Raw genomic sequence first — 20,113 nt, forward strand, 5'->3', positions numbered from 1 at the left:
GTAGGTACCTATAGGAACAATCATAATTCATTACATTGGATCATTTCATTCATACCTTGGTATATTCAAACTTGGCTTGTATTGAATCCTTTTATCAACACTAGAGGTTGGTTTTCTTGAGGGGCATGTTGATTTTATTAATTTTCTTATGTCCTTTAATAAAAGGAAACATTTAGTCGAACATTCTCTCTATACAATTGCCTATGTCTTAACGTGTCGAATTTCGCTTTTTACTTTACTACTGTGTGGATATTAAGTGTAATTACACGAAAGTTTGCAAAGCAATTTTTAGAAAAGCAGATGAAATTTATTAAAATTGGAGACACAGAGGCTATTCCGAAATTTGGACCGCAATATCTTTACTGGATCCAAAGTTATGCGCATAAAACCTTTTGGTTTCCTTAGCATAAAATATTTCTTTAAAGCCGAATGAAACTAAGTACATATTTTGATTTTTTACTAATTTTTTCCAGTACCTACCACTTGTTATCTCAAAATTGTATGCGACTTGTTCTTTTCGAAAATTTGCATAAGTAATAATTTTCACTGCAAGAGAGCTTTCCTTAGCAACGTTTATTTTGGAAGGCCCAGTATTAATTTTAAAATGTTCTTTAACGTATGATCGTTATTTTTTTTTTTTGTATTGAGCTTCGACATGTCTATTACCTTCAAGTACGACATTAGGTTATTTATACGCGACATACTAATAAAATTATCTCGATAATTATCACTAATGTTGTAATTGCTTCTTATAAGTTCTAAATGGCCACATTCAAAAATGAAGTGTACTACCGTTAATTCGTGTCCACATCTGGCACATATAGGAACTGGTTCTCCCTTCAGTAGGTATGTATGCGTTACTGCAGTATGGCCTATTCTCAATCTAATTAATTTTGATATGTCTGTTCTAGTGAGTGCAGGATTATCCCATTTAGCTATGGTAGGTTTGATGTTTTTAAGGTGAGTATTACACATATCCCAATCATCTTGCCATTTGGAAACAGTTACACGATTATATTTATTTTTCAAATCTTTGTGTTTTATTTCAGGTACATCGACCGCATCCTGTTTGGTTGCTTCCAGGGCTACCTTGTCAGCTTTCTCATTACCCTGTATGCCCACATGACTGGGGACCCATAGTAAGGTAATATGCTTTCCTTGATTTTCTAAGTATACGATAGATGAATGACACCATTGTGTTATCGTATCATTGTCACAGTTTACTATCGATTTTATAACGGACAAGGAGTCTGTTACAATGCAGAAGTGTCGATAACCCAGTGCCATATCACAGTACTTCAGCGCTTGCCATACGGCATATTGTTCCGCATAGAAGACTGATGATAAATCAGGAAGACGCCAGTTATAGTGCTCACCCTGAACGACAATTGCACATCCTACGCCATCTTCAGTTTTAGAACCATCCGTGTATATGATATTGTGATGCTCTGTTACAAACATAGTTGTTTAATAATTTCTCTCTTCTATATTGCAGAGGCATGACGTTGGCCTCTATGTGGAGGCTGGTGCTCGGCGATGTAGGGAATGCACCTAAGCATAGTCTCAAAGCACGATTTTGAATTTTGTGAAGTTGTAACAATCGAGAGGATCTAGCTGAACCGTAGACAAAACATCCATAATCAATTTTCGATAATACGAGGGACTTGTATATGTTGATTAAAGTAGCCACATCGACGCCCCATTTTGTAGAGCACAAACATTTGACGAGGTTTAAAGCTCTATCACATTTCAATATCAAGTCGCTAATGTGCTTCTCCCAAGTTAGCTTACTATCCAATGTCATACCCAGAAACCTAACGTAATCCACGCATGGAATTGGGGTTTGATTAATCGTTATTACTCATAGATAAATAACACACCAATTTTTCTAATGTGTGTACTCTCGTTCAGTTATTGCCAAGCTTTAGTTTCCCGCTTTGCTCAATAAATCTGAACACCCTATATAACCAGGACAAAAGCATATTCGTGTTAACATTGCATTTCTGAAACTTATTTATACTCATAAACTAAGATACTTGGATTTCCATTAATAAATCGAACTGAGTATGAAAAATACGGTTGTTAATTTTTCAATTAAAGTGATTTGTAAGGCCCTGTATTTAAATATAGCTTCCGGAATAAATATAAATAATCATGAATAAAAACTTTGTCAAAATAAAAACAATTTGGAAATACCTAGCTTACAAAAATGACAAAATATTAAATTTGAAGTACCCCATCTTGAACACCCTGTATAATCGTACTATATGTACTTAGTATAGAAGAATACTGAGGATTAGCTGGATGGAGAGGGTAACACACGAAGCAGTCTTAGAGCTAGTACAGGAAAATAGGGAAATGTGGAAAACCGCACAGAGAGACTGGGAGGATTAGTACATCTAGGGGGCAAGAGAGGCTTTAGGTAGATAGACCTAATAGTTAGACACGTATGTAAGGGCAGTTATGTACAAATGAAAAGATTAGCGCACGATAGGAAAGGGTGGAAGATTGGGTCCAACCCAATCCTAGGGTTGTGGATTCCGAAAAGAAGAAGAAAAGTTACGTTTGTTGAGTATTATTACACATGCAAGTAATATCGAATTTTTGACGGTCCTTCTTACTTGTGTTTAGGTATTAAAGGTTTCTCTGTAAGATTCCTTAAATTGTTTGTGGAGCGTCAGGTTCAAATCTGTATTTCATTGATTCAACAGCTGAATAATATTGAAAATTAATACTGTCGGCTTTGTAATGGAATAAGAATATTAAATCATTGATTTGCGTTAGCAATTAATTGACAGATTAAGTAAAGCGTGGCGTGCAGTCAGTATTAATCGAAATGTAGTAGATATAGGTATAGGTGTTAAATTGTAAATACAGTTTTTAAGTCTTTTAAGTCATCTTCAAGTGTGGTTCATTTCCCTAAATGCCCTCTCCACCAGGGAGAACATTACCTACATCTTCGTTTGAGCAGTCAGTCTTTTATTTTTCATAAGAAAGTTGTTTTACTTTTCTCTGGAACGTTAATTCGGTATTCTAAATAAACCTGAAAATGAAGGAAAAGTGCAGAAGGTGCATAACCATTTATCCTTTGCTTGTTTGCTTGCACTTTAATGAGATATTCACTAGGGAGTTTCTTCTTTTAAAAATCGAGCTTGCAAAGTTAATAAGCAACAAAGTGGTGCAGTAGACATTTTCAATTCAACAAAGTTACTTTCCCATTTAACGCTTTTGTCCTAAAGCTGAAACGAGCTGGAAATTTATTAACTACGAAATTACTGCGTTATAAAAAATACTTCGGCTGTAAAATTTTATTCGACATAAACCCGTTTATTAAATCGCGGAGTGTAAATCGCAATGAGGTGCAAGTTTTTATTAGCAACACGCGCGTTTAAATGAATTACACCTCGATAACTTTATTTCCTCTGGCGTACCTTTAATTAAATATCCCGCGTTAGATCGGTGCAACCGATTCTGATAAAGCTGACGTAGGCGGAACCAATTTCCATGTATTCAGTATTGATTATAAAATACATTCGGTACTCAGTAACCCAGTTATAAAGCAAATAATCATACATGATTGACAGGCCGCATTTTTTACGTAGTTCTCCCTCTGCTTTAGAGCTTACTGTAAAGTCCTTGGAGTGGAGGAGACAAATCTTTCATTGAATGAAGGGTGTAATTACGCATTAGCTGTAGAGTTTACTCATGGGTCTGATATTATCCCTTCAATTTGTGAGACAACGTTATCGGAGAGAGGAGTCTCATATTCTTTTTTGCTGTAAAAATGTCTGGAAAACTTAACGATTTGTCAAATAAAATTGGTGGAAATGATACGAACGTTACCTATAGTATTAGCAGAAAGTGTTTTGTGACTAATGTCTTCCTAAGACCCCATAACCTATTGTGATAAACCGCACTTCACACGGTTTATTTAGTTTTCGCACCTGCATAATTGAGTATGGGAAGCGCTTTTAATGCACTAGATTTCCCTAGAAAATGTCACATTTAATCGTTTTGATATCCATCTTAATATTTAATTTCTTTGATACCTATAGTGGTGTATATTCTTACGAAGCTTTTTAGCTGCAGCAGTAAAGTTATTAACAAATTTCAGTGGGGACAGCAAAGAAAGTGTTACGGAATGGATAGATAATTATGGGATTATTTTAAACTCAGTTAGGCAAGTCGATTCCCATATGCTATTTCAAAAAATAAAAGTCTCAGGTAAGCTAGGAATTTTATCAAATACAGAAATTTGGTTTTTTTAAGGAACATTTAGAAGAACTTTTTCCAGAAAAGAGAACTCCTTCGCATTGACAGATAAATGCCTTTCGGTTTAAAGGGCGCTTCGTCTATAGTTTCCATAGGTGAATGAATACTGTAAGTACTTAGTGGATTACAGGGAATTAAATGTTTTGTGTATTTAGATGATATTGTAATTTACTCCCATGATTTAGCACGGAGAAAAGTTAGTAGATAGATTACGCAAGTACGATTTAAAATTAAGAGCCCAATAAGTGTGCATTTTTGCATAAAGAGGTTAATTATTTAGGTCATACTATTACGAGAGAAGGGTTAAAACCGGATGAAAAGAAAATAGAAGCGGTAAAGACGTATCCCGGACGAAAGACATCAAAGAATATTCAAGCATTTTTAGGATTAACAGGCTATTATCGTATATTTATTAAAGATTATTCAAAAATTGTCAAACCATTGACTAATTTGTTAAAAAAAAGACACAAAATTTGTTTGAATCGACTTTTGCCAGCATTCGTTTGATCGTGGTTGTTTAGTGTTAAAGATCCAGGACAGGATCCAGGATCTAGATTAATGCGTTGGAAGTTGAAATTATCAGAGTATGATTATGAGATTAGGAAGTGTTAAAACTAATGTAATCCAGTACTTGTTTTAAACTCGGACGAATACACTTATTCAAAATTTAGAGATTTTGTTCAAACCAATTTAGTTATTAATAATAACGTGCAAGAATGTAACGACGATTGTTTCAAATAATTATTCTTTGGCACACTGCCTTTCGCAGGATTTTGTTATGAATCAATTGGAATAGCTTTAGAGTTCAAGCAAAAATTTGATAAAGTTGACGAAATAAAGAACCAACAAAAATCAATTCACGAAGTAGCTATTCTAGATGTTGGAGATAGGACAATCTATTACTTGATTACGAAATTAAATTATTTTGATAAACCCTACTTATGAGGACTTATGGAATACAATTGTAAACCTTAGAGTGCAGGGTATAACAGGACGTACAATAGGGTAACCTTACAAACTACATTCGGAAAGACCAAACAGATTGTGACGAATATGTCCCATTCGCCATGTTTACTTTTACTGCATTTACTGAATTAGTAAATGGACATCCAGCAGAATTACCCAGTTCTATAACATCACCCCCAGAATTTCGCTATACACATTGCGATATACTGGGGAAATTGCTCGACGAAATTTAATTGATAAAAAATCAAAAAGTAAAGAATATTACGATAGGAAAAGTAACGTTGAAAATTTTCACGTTGGAGATACAGTTATGAAACCATAAAAAGAGAAAGAGAGTCACAGTGGTTAGGTCCACATAAGGTCATTTCGGTAGATTCTCCAGTAAATTGTACCATCAAAACGGGTAGAAGGTTAGTAAGAGTTCATAATAATAGATTAAAGCATTTTTATGATTAGATTACACTAAAATATGGCAAAATAAGTACAGTTTTATAAGAGTAAGGATATTGCATGAGTTAATAAGTTCAGGCAAAATATGTTAATTGTTGTTGGAATAACTTGGTGCAAGGAGAATTAATGTCACAATTAGTTTAAATTTAGATTCTATAGAGTATTAGAGAGCATTAGAGAATAAATAGAAAATGAATAGTATCTTTTTGCATAATTATTACAGCTAAATTAATTGCATTTATTACAGAGTGATAATCCTTTCTTCTATTTTCTTCACAATAATTGCCAAAACCAGCGCTGAAGGGGATTACAACATCAGCATTTCAACAAGTATACACCCATTTCGCCTGGTATTCATTACGAAACAAATAGGGACCATTATGATTTATATTCAATAAGTAATCATAATAAAAAGTTTGCATAGCTTGAATTATATTACGAAAAGACAGCCAGTAAGATTTCAAAAGGTATAGTGCTTTCAAAGTTGTTAATAATTCAAAAGTTTGCGACTATTATTTGAGAGCCTCTAAAGAATCACTAAACAAATTTTTTTTTAATTTAGAATTTAGTAGACCATCAAAATGAAAATAAGAAATAAAGAGCAATTTTTGATTTTATAAGTTCAACTGTAAAATTTTTGTTTTGAAATTTAGACCATGATGATGTCGAGTATTATAATGGCAAAATTAAACGATTCAGTGATATTGAGGAGTCATTAACAAACTTAATAAAATAACCAACTGTAGTAATTAAATTCACAATTTCAAATTTTAATGCAACATTAGGAAATTTGGATTACAACGAAAAATATTAATCGAAAACATGAATAAAATTGAAAAGGTTTTAAACGATAAAAATTTACAAATAACTTATTTAGATTTAAAGGCAGTTATAGACGAACATATTTCTATGTTTAATCAACATCAACTGGAAACCATATCCCTAATTAATGCAGTTTTAATTGCACAAAAAGTCAGTTGCATCCAGTAGTATTAACTCCTTCGAGATTAGTTTCCGAATTGCAAAAGGTTTCACATAACTTGCCTCAAGGCTTAGAATTTCCGTTACCACTTCAAAATGAAGAATTCGCTCACCTTCTTCTTAATACGATTGGATTAGATGTATATTTCCAAAATCCGCGTTTAGTGTGTGTTTATAACGTACCATTTACAGATAGTAGAGAGTACAGTATCTTTAAATTATCTTACCTGATGACGTTATTGAAAATAAGTACATATTCTTTCAACCAATCTGAAAATATTTAGCTGTAATAAACAACATTACTTGACTATATCAGAAAACCAATTCGCAAAATGCAAAAAGTTCCATTCATATATAACTATTTATGTAAACAACAACAACTTGTATATTTGGCGTACCACCATGAAATTTGTGAGATTAAATTATATATAGAAGTGTTAGTAAAGTTCCTAGTTCATGTGATAAAAGAATTACAGAAGTCCAAAATAGCATTTGGACTCAACTGACACTTTCAAATTTCTGGCTCTATGTGTAATTCCTAAAGAGGAAGCAGTAACTATAAACTGAAAAAATACAAATCCGTTTGACATACAGCTTTTTGGAGTTGGTAAAATTAATTTAAGAAAAGCTTGCAAGGCTTACTCTATTTCGGCAATGTTAATAACCCATTCAATATTTTCGGATTCTACAATTTTTTTAGAATACGTACCCAATGTAGATTTTGAATTTGATTGCTGTGAAGATAATAGTAATAGTAAGATAAATATTGAAACTACTTTCCATTTAAGAAAACTGAAACTAATGTGATTATGATAAGGCAGTCTATCTTGAATTTCAGAACAGAAGAAATTGCAAACTTTGTAACGTGTAACCTGTGTGAAGATATTAATGTGTACATAATAAAACATTGATTAATTTGTATTTTGACAACACAAGACCTAAGTAAAATTAGCGGTAAAACTCAGTGGGGTTGCACAACCCTATAGCACGATCACGTGCACTCTATGATGACTTCAAATTGCGATTTTTTAATATTGCACAAATTACAATACTAAATAATACCAAAAATGCGATTTCTTACGCACTGAAAATGTATTTCTGATGGCTATGCAATAAGAGGGTAATCGTTGTCTATGCCAATTAGTGTGAACAAATGGATCATGTTGTTCAGCGAGGAAATCGATTACAATTGATGAAATTTAATAAAAAAAAGCGAGCGAATTTCTAAATTTCGACATGATTGAGCATCGATTCACGCACGTGTAAACTTTTGTAAAAAGAAATATCCGTTTGATGTGCGTGCCGGGGGACTCCTTTGGATCGTTTTGAACCTCTAGCTAATTTATATCAACATGTATCTAATTTAAATTGCCGTTGTTGCCTTCTGACATAATCTGTCTTAAAATGTTCCAGTAGGGCTTTGAACTACGCTCCCGAAGCACGTTCTAGCGATTAGGAGATCATATTTGTCTTTACTTCCATACATCAAGTTAAACGTATATCGCTTTGCATAATATTTACATGCAAATTAGGCAGAGGTTTGTGTACACTTGTAATGGAAAACCGCATAATATTGCTACAATTCTCGTAGTAATAATGTCAGTGTGCTTTTAGATTAAATCGATGAACCGTTTAGATTGTTATGTAAATGCTGCGGAAATCCGAGTTTCCCGTATTTATTATAGGTCTTTGTATTTAGGTCCACCCTGTAAAAGCTAGGTTAATAGAATTCATAGAGGAGTAGTCCCAAATTTGTAAACTTCTACCTCTCCTGGCGGCGAGTACTGTACACATCAAAGTAATTCTCCCTCGTAGAAAATAAGGATAGAATATTCGACAAAGCTCCAAGGTATAAACTTGACTGATTCACCTTAATGGAAATTTGCGAAAATTCACTTCTAACTAGCTGGTTCGTTTTCCATGCGCCACTCTTTGTACGCGTTTTAAGGCAATTAAAACTCTTTCTAATATTGGAACTATAGGTATGTTATGATTAGTCACAAAACTTTTAATTATTAATTTTTAACTTGTCTCGCATACACCAAAAAATTGAACATTTCGCCAAGAAATTGAAAATTCTAGTGTTTAGATTACCTACTGCAGTTGCCCCCAATGAAAAGTGGTTGAATCAGAATGCTGTGAGAACGTATAGGCGCCTGATAAAAGCTGGCCATTCTTTGATATCACCCGCAAACTTTGGGATCTGAATTTTGGTAATTTTTGTACTAGTTTTGCGTTAGAATTTTCTGTATGGTTAATGATATTTATTAATTATAACACATAAGGCTTTTATTTTGTAAAAAATAGTATCTGTAGGTATCTTAACGAATTCTGTCATGTTCCGGAAAATCCTCATCTTTCACTAATCCTATGATATAATTCATGATATTCTTGAAACTCCTTATAAATGGTACCTATCTACTTGAAGTGCTCTTGCCAAGAAGATAGCTTTTCTTGTTTCATCCAACTCCCCTTCGCCTTGCTGTCTTGATATCTTGAAAACTATAGGAGTAGTTAAGGCCTCGGGCGGACGGATCACTTTAACCGCAAGGTTAGATAAAGTCAAATGATTATGCTTTCTAATGACATCCGTTATTCTTATTTCAAGTGGGACGCGGAGCACGATATAACATGACGTTCAGAACATACGTCTTAAATGATAACTTTCTCTGTACTGATCAATCTTGATTTTCAAGCAACTTTTCTGAATGAGAACAGGAAAATGTCAGCCTATTTAGTTTGCATATTTGTAGCGGATAAATTGGGTACCATTTTTATCAAATACGGCATTCCTTGCATTATTGATATTTCACAAGCAGTCATCATAGTGGGTAGTCAAGGATCCTCATCCTTCTAGTAAAATGGCTAAACAAGATAATTAGACGGAATGAGTTCTACTGACGACTAAACCGATGAAGAGGAAATTGTAGCCATCTTAAAGATATATTTCGCTGGTCCTTTGGGAGCTTCGTAAATTTTTGAAACCATCGAGCAATTATTATTGAATTAGACACGTGCGTATATAGAACTGTTTCATTTGTATATACAGGCGGAAATTCCAATTTGCCTTATTCCACCTAAATTTATTTTCCATTTTCTTTGCTAATTAAAGAGCCGAGGATCTCTTTGTAATTGAAAGCGAAACGTTGGGAGTGCGGTGGGCGCAGTTATTTTGGGCGGATTATATTAAATCCAAATTTAATGTTCACGTTAACGCAACTTTACATCAAATTTGTTTAAACGTCGAAATAATTCCGAAAACGGGCAAATACCGCAGAAACAGTACATTAAACATTTCACTGCTAGGGAGAAGACCCCGAGGCAAATTATAAATTTTCCTCTCCCTCATTTTCGTTAGGAGCTTCGAGAACTACATCGGTTAAACAAGTTATACTTCTCGGCGTGTCAAGATGCTTTTTACTACTTGACAGAAACAAAATATTCTTACTTTCTACGGTCTTTTTTTAACGAGAAATTTACTTTTTAAAATGTTTCTTTTTTAAACGTGAATGACGTGACGAGTCAACGAAAAATTGAGATTTAATAATTTCTCAAAGTTAGCGTAAATGATATATGAAATGTATGTAAGAATCAAGGATTTTCTTCAAGAGATACAGTTAATTGAACAATGTTGTCAAAATGAATGAGGACAATTTTAGCTTTGGGAGAACTATTTTTGATAACTGAATTGTGTGGATACAGTATGTTATAAGTACCTATACTCAATTTAACAAAAAACGGTTACTTTCTGTGTTACTCGAAAAGTATTCTTTTATTCATCAATACGATGTTTCTTTCACATACTTGTGTCAGCAACCATTGATTCTTGAATACCCGTATGTGCTTTTTGTTAAATTTTGTGCATTTTTTTGAAGCACACGTATAACCGTTGCATGTGTTACCTACTCACTTTATCTGACAAATTTAATTCAATGGAACGAACAAACCAAAGTCCTTACTTCCAGTCAAAACATAAGTACTTTACATATTATAATGCGGTTCCATTCACACAATTTCCAAAAAAAATTACATTACGAATTTTCTGATTACTTTCCATAAAAATGTACCTAATGCAATTTCTTAAAGCGAACCGATTTTATTATTTGTACAAATCAAAAAAGTTACTTTTTAGGCTATCATCATAAAAACGTTGATTTTGTGGTGGCTTTTGCGGTCATAAAGTTTCACTTTATTGTACGCTTCTGTCAAACTTTACTTTATTGTACACATCTGTCAAACTGTACTTATTTGAAACTGATGTGTGAGAAACAGTAATCTGTTTGATACAAAGCGTCTATCTGGTCTAGTCCCATCAAGGATTAGGCCATCCACGTTCGTTTTTTTCATTTTCGGACTTGTATAGGAATGTTTCACACTATTTTGCATAATCACAATGTTCACATTTAAAATTATAGTTTGACGTTTCAATCTTTGCTGCTTGCAGACCTTTTTGAAGTGTAGAACAGAAACATGAGGAAGATGTTATTGCTTACATTATTATACGAAGAATCACCAGCAATTAACCGAGAACACAAGTAGCTACCTATACCTACCATCAAAGAGTAGGTAATCAATCAGGTTTCTAATAATTGTACAGCATGTTAATTATAAGGTCTTGGAGGCCGCAGTTACGAATATTGCATTTGACATTATTAAAATCTTGTGCAACGGAGGATGTAGCGATTGTACTTTTACTCTCAAACGCCAGCTCTTATATCATATATGACTTAGGGTCGCAACGCTTGCAGCTTTCAAAATTTCATTTGGGGTATCTGAACTGTCGCTATCACCCATTTTGATACGCACAAAACACACGCAAAGATGCTAATTATAATTACATACGACATTTAATTGTCTAAGATAACTATGAATTCTTTTTTGATGATCGCCTAAAAAATGTTGTGTGCACCTTGGCCAAAAGTGATTTATTAGGCCTCATCTGAATTGCGGCCTCGGCTACCGCCTCGGCCGCAAACTGCAGCTTCGGCCAAAAAAGGTCACTTTTACGGCCTTGGTACACAAATAACTATTACCTTAATTGTTGCGTTTTCTGGAATCGAGGGTTTTCCTATGGCAATCCTCGAAGCGACGTGGACCTGGACAACATATAATGGAACCTGGATCTCCTAAAGGACTACTGCTGATTTTTTTCTGGATTCATTGAATCGTTTCTTTAAAATCTTATTAATAGCTCATTGGAATTTCTGAACTATTACAAAAAAAGGGGAATCTTCCAGAAATTCAGCGCACCAAATCACCCTGCCACAAACGATCTCGTGGAACGCTCTGTCTACCAAGCTACAGAATCCCTCTATCTAGTCTCCACACCACATCAATTAACTGATAGCCACCCTGGTTCCAAAGAAGCAGGTAGTTTTTCAACTCTCATCCAGCAGACCTAGCAGAGTTTGTTAAAAGCCAATGTATCTGGAATATTACATCCTAAAGCAGTAAAAAAAAAGTGGGGGAGATAGGGAATGACCATTTTAGAATCCCCGAAATTGTAAGTGTTGGGTCAAGTACCACTGTTTTATATTATTCGTACGCGTGTCGTTAATCTGGTTAAATAAGAATTGTTAAAGCCACAACCAACACTGTAATTAGTTACTTCAATCTCTTTAGTCAAAACGTTCCGGTATATTAATATATATCAAAAAAGATAACTGGAGATATGGACGATAGTACGATACATGACGGACGAAAATCCGGCATTTATTCTTTAAAAGTGAACGACACCATTCATCAAGTACAAGCTGTAACTGGATTCATTCAAATATGTGAAATACAAGCGGGCTATAAGAAATAGTTGTGGGTGAAACGATTAGTTTTATGTCATTTATGATACCATCTATGTGTTAATCTACTACCTACCAGGTTTATTCAACTTGGTATCTAGTATCTTCCAATTGCATATAAAATAACCTAAAAAATTGCGAATCCGATGTTTGTGTCGATTGATATGTAAATCTGTCCGTTGTCATGCAAGAAACGTTGTACTAGGTGTAAGAATTTACTTTTTCGGGAGAGGCCGATCTGTTAAAGATAAATAGGTCTTATCGCAGTCATTTATTACGTACGAGGAGCCTAGGCATGACATTTTATTTGTTGATATAGTTCCCCTTGCTGAGTTTCAATAACATCTTTAATCCTTTTCCGCAAATTGGCCCTCAACAGCTTCTATAAGTTCGTCATTTGTCCCCCTTTAGCGTTTTTCTTGAGATTCGAGAACAAAAATAGTCACTGGATGCCAGATCTTGACTATAAGGCGGATGTTCAATTTTTCGAAGACACAATCATCTACAGCAGCTTTTTAAAAGTCTGGAATTGTGTACTGGTGCACTGTCCTGGAGCAACAAGACACCTTGTGTCAGTTTTCCGCGTCTCCTCACTTTACCAGCATCTCATTAGGTTCGCAAAACATTCTCCCGTTACCGCACTACCCTAATTCATATAATAATCAATTAGCAAAACTCCTGGAGAGTCCCAACAATTGTTGCCATTATTTTTCTTGCAGAAGGGGTGCCTAAATTTGTTGGGAGATCAATTTTGACCATTCGAAAATAGTTGACTTAGAAGGGCAATCATCCCTCGTATACAGGCATTTATTTAAGGATAATTTTTAGAGGTTTTTCTTGTTTTGTAGTTACCAAGGCATACCTATGTGATTAAAAAACAGCATAATGAAAAACTGCATCAAAATTTATAACAGCGCAGTCCGGGAACATAAAAGCGACCCCTCGCAGCTGAAAAGATTCCAATATATATTCGAGAAGAAGGAGCTACTCAATTCAGTGAGTATTTTTCCTATTCAATTGAATTGAATTGAAGTGAAGGTAACCTTGGCACTAGAGAAGTTTAAAATATTACCGATCATGTCATAATTACGACAGTTTACCTCCCGGAGGTAATAAAAACCTAATTAAGTGTAATATGTAATAATCCCTTAATGATAAATTCAAGTAAGTAAGTGTAATGTGGAGGAAAAGTAGTTTTCAGAAATCAAGTATAAAACCCAGAGGAACTGTAACCGAAGCATCAGTTGTAACATTCTGCTCACACCATGTCTTTCAAGGTAAGTCAATCTCGTACTCGTACAAAATAATATTTTTGGTTTCTCGCAGCTTGTGACAATCTACGCTTTAATCGCATTCGCCAATGCCGGATACCTAGAATCCGGATTGAGATATGCGGCTCCGGCTCCGATCGCTTACAGAAGCTACGTATCGCCTGCGGTTACAAAGACCGATTTCATCCCGGGATCCTACTCGTCTTCCTACAGAAGCGATGTCATCACTCCACGTGTCCAGTACACCGAAACCCCCGGATACAGCTACGCAGTCCCCCAACCACCAGCCATCGCCTACGCTCCCACCGTCACCAAAGTTGCACATCTTGAACCGATCGTAAGAGCTCTTCCAGCAATCGCTCCAGCTCCAATCGCTCGTGTTGGATACGCAGGCGCCGCTTCATTCGCACTTGGAGGACACGGATTGGGATACGCTAGAGCTCTACCTTTGGCGCACAATGGCCTTGCTCTAGGCGGATTTGCGCGCGGATTACCTCTTGGTCATAGCACCTATGGTGGTTACTATTAAGATACTTGCGTAATTTATATTAAAATATACGAGTAACTTCCATGAATTTGGGAAAATTTATTTTGACACCTTATCTTCACCCTCTCACATTTCAAAAGAAAGAATGTAAATAAAAACTCCTTTATGCAACAATTCCGTTAATGGGAGTAATAGTTCCGACGGCACAAACTTTCTGTAATAATTTAATATTCCGAGAAACCCTCGTAACGTTCTAACATTTGTCGGTCGAGGAAAATTCTTAATTTCCTAGGAAAATAAACCTGTCTTTAATAAATTCACATTTTTCTATGTGTAGCTTCATCCCATTCCTTTTTAACTCACGCAATATTAATTGAAGGTGATCGAAGTGTTCCTCCTTATTATGTCGTCGACATAATGTAGGTAAGCAAAATTTGTCAAATCTATCTAAAATGCATTCCATTGCTCTAACTCTAACTAATGCCGCACAAGAACTAGCTACCCCAAATGGAACTACCCTGAATGGATATGTCACTCCGTCGACACTAAATCCCGTAAATTTCCTAGACCCTTTTTTAAAGCAATGAGCCAAAATTAATTTTGCAAATCTAATTTTGAAATTAGAAATAGAAATATTTTTTCTAACAACGACTCTATTTTTTGAGGTGATTCTAACTGAGGCGTTGTGCGTTTGTTTAGTTTAAGGGCATTCAAACATAAGCGAAGGGAGCTAGAAAGGAAGCAACGGGTTGATTATGTTAGTAGTGACCTTTTCAATTATCCCATTTTCAATCATTTTCACCAATACTCTACGTACTTCTTGTGTATAATGGAAAGGGACCAAATAAGTTTGAATTTTACCCATCTTTCTCTTGCATATTCAGACCGTCTCTCCTCCTCCCTTCTCTCTTCCATTTGATCCTTCTGATACTCCTTTTCATTCGTTTGCTGATAATTAAAATCCCGATTATAATTAACATTATTGTCGTTATTCCTGTTAGAATTCAAACTGTTATTATTATTCCGGTTGTAATTGGCATTATTATTATAGTATAATTGTTGTAACTACGGTTATAATTCTCCTTTCAATTATCCCTTTCTTGATTTTCCCCGTAGTGTCTATTTCCTCTCCATTGATTCTTAGGAATTACTTTTTTTTAACAACTTGTTATTTTCATACTTAGTTTGAAGTAATATTATTATACTCATATATTTGTCAATACTGTAGGTAACTCAATGGTTAATAATTATTTATGTTAATTTTATTAGCTTGGTAAGAGATTTATGTCACACCTTTTAATTATGATTAGATTTGGAAGGGCGGTAGATCGCATAACCAGGCGAACCCTTGTCCATTTGTAAGATTCTTGCTTACAATAAACTTTACTGTTATTATTATAATTATTCCCATATCCTTGCCTTTCATACTGCCGTCCTTGTTCCCTAACTTTATAATCATATGTCGCATCTAGAGAATGCAATACCGGGATCGCGGGATCCCGAAATACCGGGATCCCGCAGCATTTTTGCGGGATTAATCCCGCACATAAATGGAGCGGGATCCCGCGGGAGTTGCGGGACTGAGGAATTTGTCGACCAAGGGGACGACTCTGTTTACTTTGTTAATGAAACGCATAACGGAGAAGTTATTTTTTAAATAATTGTTAAACTTTTTTTATACTATGATTTTTGAAGCTCTTTAGAAGTTCACCTTTTTGTGTTTTACAGGTGAGGTTTTTTGAGTTCTAAGTTAGGCTAAAGGTACTTTTGTTGATAATTATCGTGATAATTAGCGATTTATTTTAATACAGAAGTTAACCGCACAGAATTGCTTATTTGCCCATTTATATAAAGTTTTGCGGGATACCGCAAATACCGGGATCCCGCGGGATTAACATCCAACAATCCCGCAAATACCGGGATTGAGATTTTGCTGCGGGATTCCCTACTGGAAACCAATTTCGAAAGAAAATTCAAAGGGCTGTAACTTTTGAACTAGTAGCCCAATCTTCAAACTGTTTGAAATTATGGATTCTACAGGCCACATTCTATAAGAAAATTTTTTTCCGGGTCGATCTGAGACAATTTTTTTTCGGGCCTCAAAAAAAAGGCAGTGTACAACCTTCCTTTTTTACCAAAAATCGACTGCACCAAAATTTCTCGGGAAAACACTTTTTCTTATTAATTTTGGTGCGTAGAATCCAAAACAATTCGTACTTTTTCGATCAGACTTCTCAATAAAAAGTTATAGACTAGAAACCAATTTCGAAAGAAAATTCAAAGGGCTGTAACTTTTGAACTAGTAGCCCAATCTTGGAACTGTTTGAAATTATGGATTCTACAGGCCACATTCTATAAGAAAAATTTTTTTCCCGGTCGATCTGAGACAATTTTTTTTTCGGGGCAAAAAAAAGGCAGTGTATAACCTTCCTTTTTTCCAAAAATCGACTGCACCAAAATTTCTCGGGAAAACACTTTTTCTTATTAGTTTTGGTGCGTAGAATCCAAAACAATTCGTACTTTTTCGATTAGATTTCTCAATCAAAAGTTATAGACTAGAAACCAATTTCGAAAAAAAATTCAAAGGGCTGTAACTTTTGAACTAGTAGCCCAATCTAGGAACTGTTTGAAATTATGGATTCTACAGGCCACATTCTATAAGAAAAATTTTTTCCCGGGTCGATCTGAGACAATTTTTTTGAGGGCCTCAAAAAAGGCAGTGTACAACCTTCCTTTTTTACCAAAAATCGACTGCACCAAAATTTCTCGGAAAAACACTTTTTCTTATTAATTTTGGTGCGTAGAATCCAAAACAATTCGTACTTTTTCGATCAGACTTCTCAATAAAAAGTTATAGACTGGAAACTAGAGAATGCAATACCGGGATCGCGGGATCCCGAAACACCGGGATCCCGCAGCATTTTTGCGGGATTAATCCCGCACATAAATGGAGCGGGATACCGCGGGATTTGCGGGACTGAGGAATTTGTCGACAAAGGGGACGACTCTGTTTACTTTGTTATTGAAACGCATAACGGAGAAGTTATTTTTTAAATAATTATTAAACTTTTTTCCTTAAAAATGTACTATGATTTTTGAGGCACTTTAGAAGACTTTTTGTGCTTTACAGGTAAGGTTTTTTTGAGTACTAAGTTAGGCCGACTTTTTTGTTAAATATTGTGATAATTAGCGATTTATTTTAATACAGGAGTTAACCGCACAGAATTGCTTATTTGCCAATTTATATAAACTTTTGCGTGATCCCGCAAATATCGGGATCCCGCGGGATTAACATCTAACATTCCCGCAAATACCGGGATTGAGATTTTGCTGCAGGATTGCATTCCCTAGTCGCGTCCTTCTCCTCATCGGCCGTATCATACGTTTTAACATCCTTAAAAATTCCTCGTAGGTCGTCACAATCACAACGTCTTTCGTCACCTTTTGGGAAATCTCATCCTCGTAGTGTTTAGCCAACCTCCTAACCAGCACCGATTCCTGTACCCCATTTTCCAAATATTTAAATTGAGTAGTTTTCCATCAAGTACTTTACTCGGCTATCCCTATCTTTGTTGTATTTCCCCATGTTTAATTGATCCCGTATGTTATTTTTCTCCCAGTCACCCCAATACTGATTTATAAAATTTTCTTTAAAAGATTCGAAGTTGGGAATTTTTTCATCCACTGTATCCAGGACTGTATCATACCAATTCTGATCATCCTGCTTGAGAACGCTCCTAATTAAGCTAATTTCGTCGACATTAGTCAATTGTCTCCCATAAATGCGCCGATTATTAAAAATTGTCGCCTCTAAAATTTTTAAAAATGACATAGGGTGCGCCTTTCCCGCACTCGTCAATTTTTCTAGACGGTCCAGGTCTCCCTTCAACGCCATACCGTAATTAAGCCCGCCCATACTCGGCCTTCTTCTCGTCCCTTCTCGCATATTATCAATTTCCTTTTTACATCCCCCGATTTCCTTATTATTCTTTTGGTCCATTCTGCGCATATTCTCCTTCCCATGTCTCTCAATTTTGACTATCTCATAGCCCTGGAAATCAATTTTTGTATTTTGTATCCCGTGATTGAACGCCTCTCTCAATTCCTCTCTATCTTGCAAAGCCATTCGAAGCCCTCTATCTGTCTTCTCTCGCAATTCCTTTATTTGTTTTTCGGTTCCGTCCATCTCCTTCCGTGGTCCTGCAGTTTTTCCTTCATTTCACTCATTTTTGTATTTATTTCTGAGATTCGTTTTCTCCCCTGTGGTTTTAGTTCTTCGCGCAATTCTTCCCGTATTTGTTTTAACTCGGCCATCTTTGCCTCCTGCCTATCCACCCTTTCCGTTAAATTACCCTCTGACCTCTGTATCGCTTCAAGGATTCGGGCTAGTACATCGTGCTGCATCTCAGTTATCCCCATTGTTGATTCTTCCTGCTGGATTTCTTCCTGCGTTTCTTTCATTGAGCTAGCAATTACTTCTTGGGTTTCTTCACTTGGTAGGTCAACAATCCCACTTTCCTTGTTAAAATTCACGTTTAAAAATAAAAAAATCCTAATTTTCTTCTAAACGTCCTCAAACTTTACTTCTTTTCTATGCAAAATGCAATGAAATTGTCACACATTTTTATGTAGGATAAATACGCAAAATTAACTGTACCTTTTATGCCTTTTTCATAATCAACCTCGAAAAGCTACGAAACACAGTCACGGTCGCCAAATGTAACTTTTCTACATAAAAAAGTAAATCCTCCTCCACAAATGACAACAAATCTATATTTTGACAAATATACAAAACAACTGCTTTTTTTAAATAAATCTAATTACTGCAATGTGTACGGACCAATGACAATAATGGTTTCCTCATAAATAACATCCCCTTCGCGTATACGTTACATTGATTTGAAGAAAATTGCCAGCGAGCTGGTTTATTAACGTCTTCGAAAGCTACACGAAGGTAACCAAGCGAAAAATGAACAATTAATTAACCGAACAATTCGACACAAGTTTTCTTTTAGAAAGCATTCTCAAATACCAGTTTATTTTTACCTACTCCAAACAATTTCCTTTGTGAATAGGGAATTTTATTGCGGAAACCTCCCCAATTTGCCTCTGTTTTTTTTTCTAAAAGGTTATTTATGTTCGCTTTCATGACAATAATTCAGAGCTTTTAAAGACCGCAAATTATTTGTGTTTACAGTGGAAGGAAAAAGCGTCTCTTTTCTCAGTTGTTATAACTTTCCTTTTCCAGCGAACGTCTCCTGTTTTCGCGCATGAAGTCGTCTTTCTTGTATGCTCGAAACATAAATCATCGACGATTATCGTACACCATCAAAATTTAATGGGTTTTTATAAATGAAACGAGTGGATTTGCGTGTGATACGCGTTAGTTATAATATTGCAATCCTATCGGCGAATACGTGCGCACGTTTTTGCTCCTGAGGGTGAACCGAAAATGAAATGGATGGAAAATTGATTGAATAACCGCCACGCGTTATTGCTACGAGGTTTTGATCTCAATCATCTGTCGGTCCTTGAGCTGCGTCGATTGAAAGTTTCAATGCATTTAAGATATAGCAACAGATACATTTAAAGGTGTGGTGAAGTTTCGCTATAAAAACATGGATTGCTTAAAAATATCGCAAACGAGACTACTGGCCTTGTAGCTGACCACACAATTGAATTTATATTGATACTGTCCGTTTTATATATGCAATTGCTACGGTAATTGTTAAGGATTTTTCTCATACACTGCATTCGAATGCAAGGTCAGATTGTATAGAATTTAAATTGAACAACACACGTAATTTGACTGCTAGTATTAAGGATTGTAAGGCTTTGATAACAGATTTACATTGTCGTGTGTGCTTCTATGCCATTATTTAATCCAGTAG

The 20,113-nt window shown here is 35.3% G+C and overlaps 1 protein-coding gene across 4 annotated transcripts; it reads left to right on the top strand.

Moving 5' to 3' along the window:
• The first annotated feature begins 673 nt into the window (after nt 1-673).
• Nucleotides 674-14,340, top strand: LOC116167030 (cuticle protein 65-like). Of its 4 annotated transcripts, XM_031482263.1 has the most exons (5): nt 674-846; nt 912-960; nt 1,050-1,144; nt 13,313-13,741; nt 13,791-14,340. In XM_031482263.1, exons 4-5 carry the CDS (start codon nt 13,730-13,732, stop codon nt 14,262-14,264), a joined length of 486 nt encoding a protein of 161 aa, XP_031338123.1. In that variant the 5' UTR covers nt 674-846; nt 912-960; nt 1,050-1,144; nt 13,313-13,729; the 3' UTR covers nt 14,265-14,340. The 4 variants fall into 4 exon arrangements, with proteins under 4 accessions (XP_031338123.1, XP_031338125.1, XP_031338126.1 ...); XM_031482265.1 differs by having other exon boundaries at nt 674-1,144; nt 13,313-13,460; nt 13,659-13,741; XM_031482266.1 differs by having other exon boundaries at nt 674-940.
• The last annotated feature ends 5,773 nt before the right edge of the window (nt 14,341-20,113 follow it).

The sequence above is a fragment of the Photinus pyralis genome, unplaced genomic scaffold, assembly GCF_008802855.1.
Source record: "Photinus pyralis isolate 1611_PpyrPB1 unplaced genomic scaffold, Ppyr1.3 Ppyr1.4_LG3b, whole genome shotgun sequence".
Classification (NCBI taxonomy): domain Eukaryota; kingdom Metazoa; phylum Arthropoda; class Insecta; order Coleoptera; family Lampyridae; genus Photinus; species Photinus pyralis.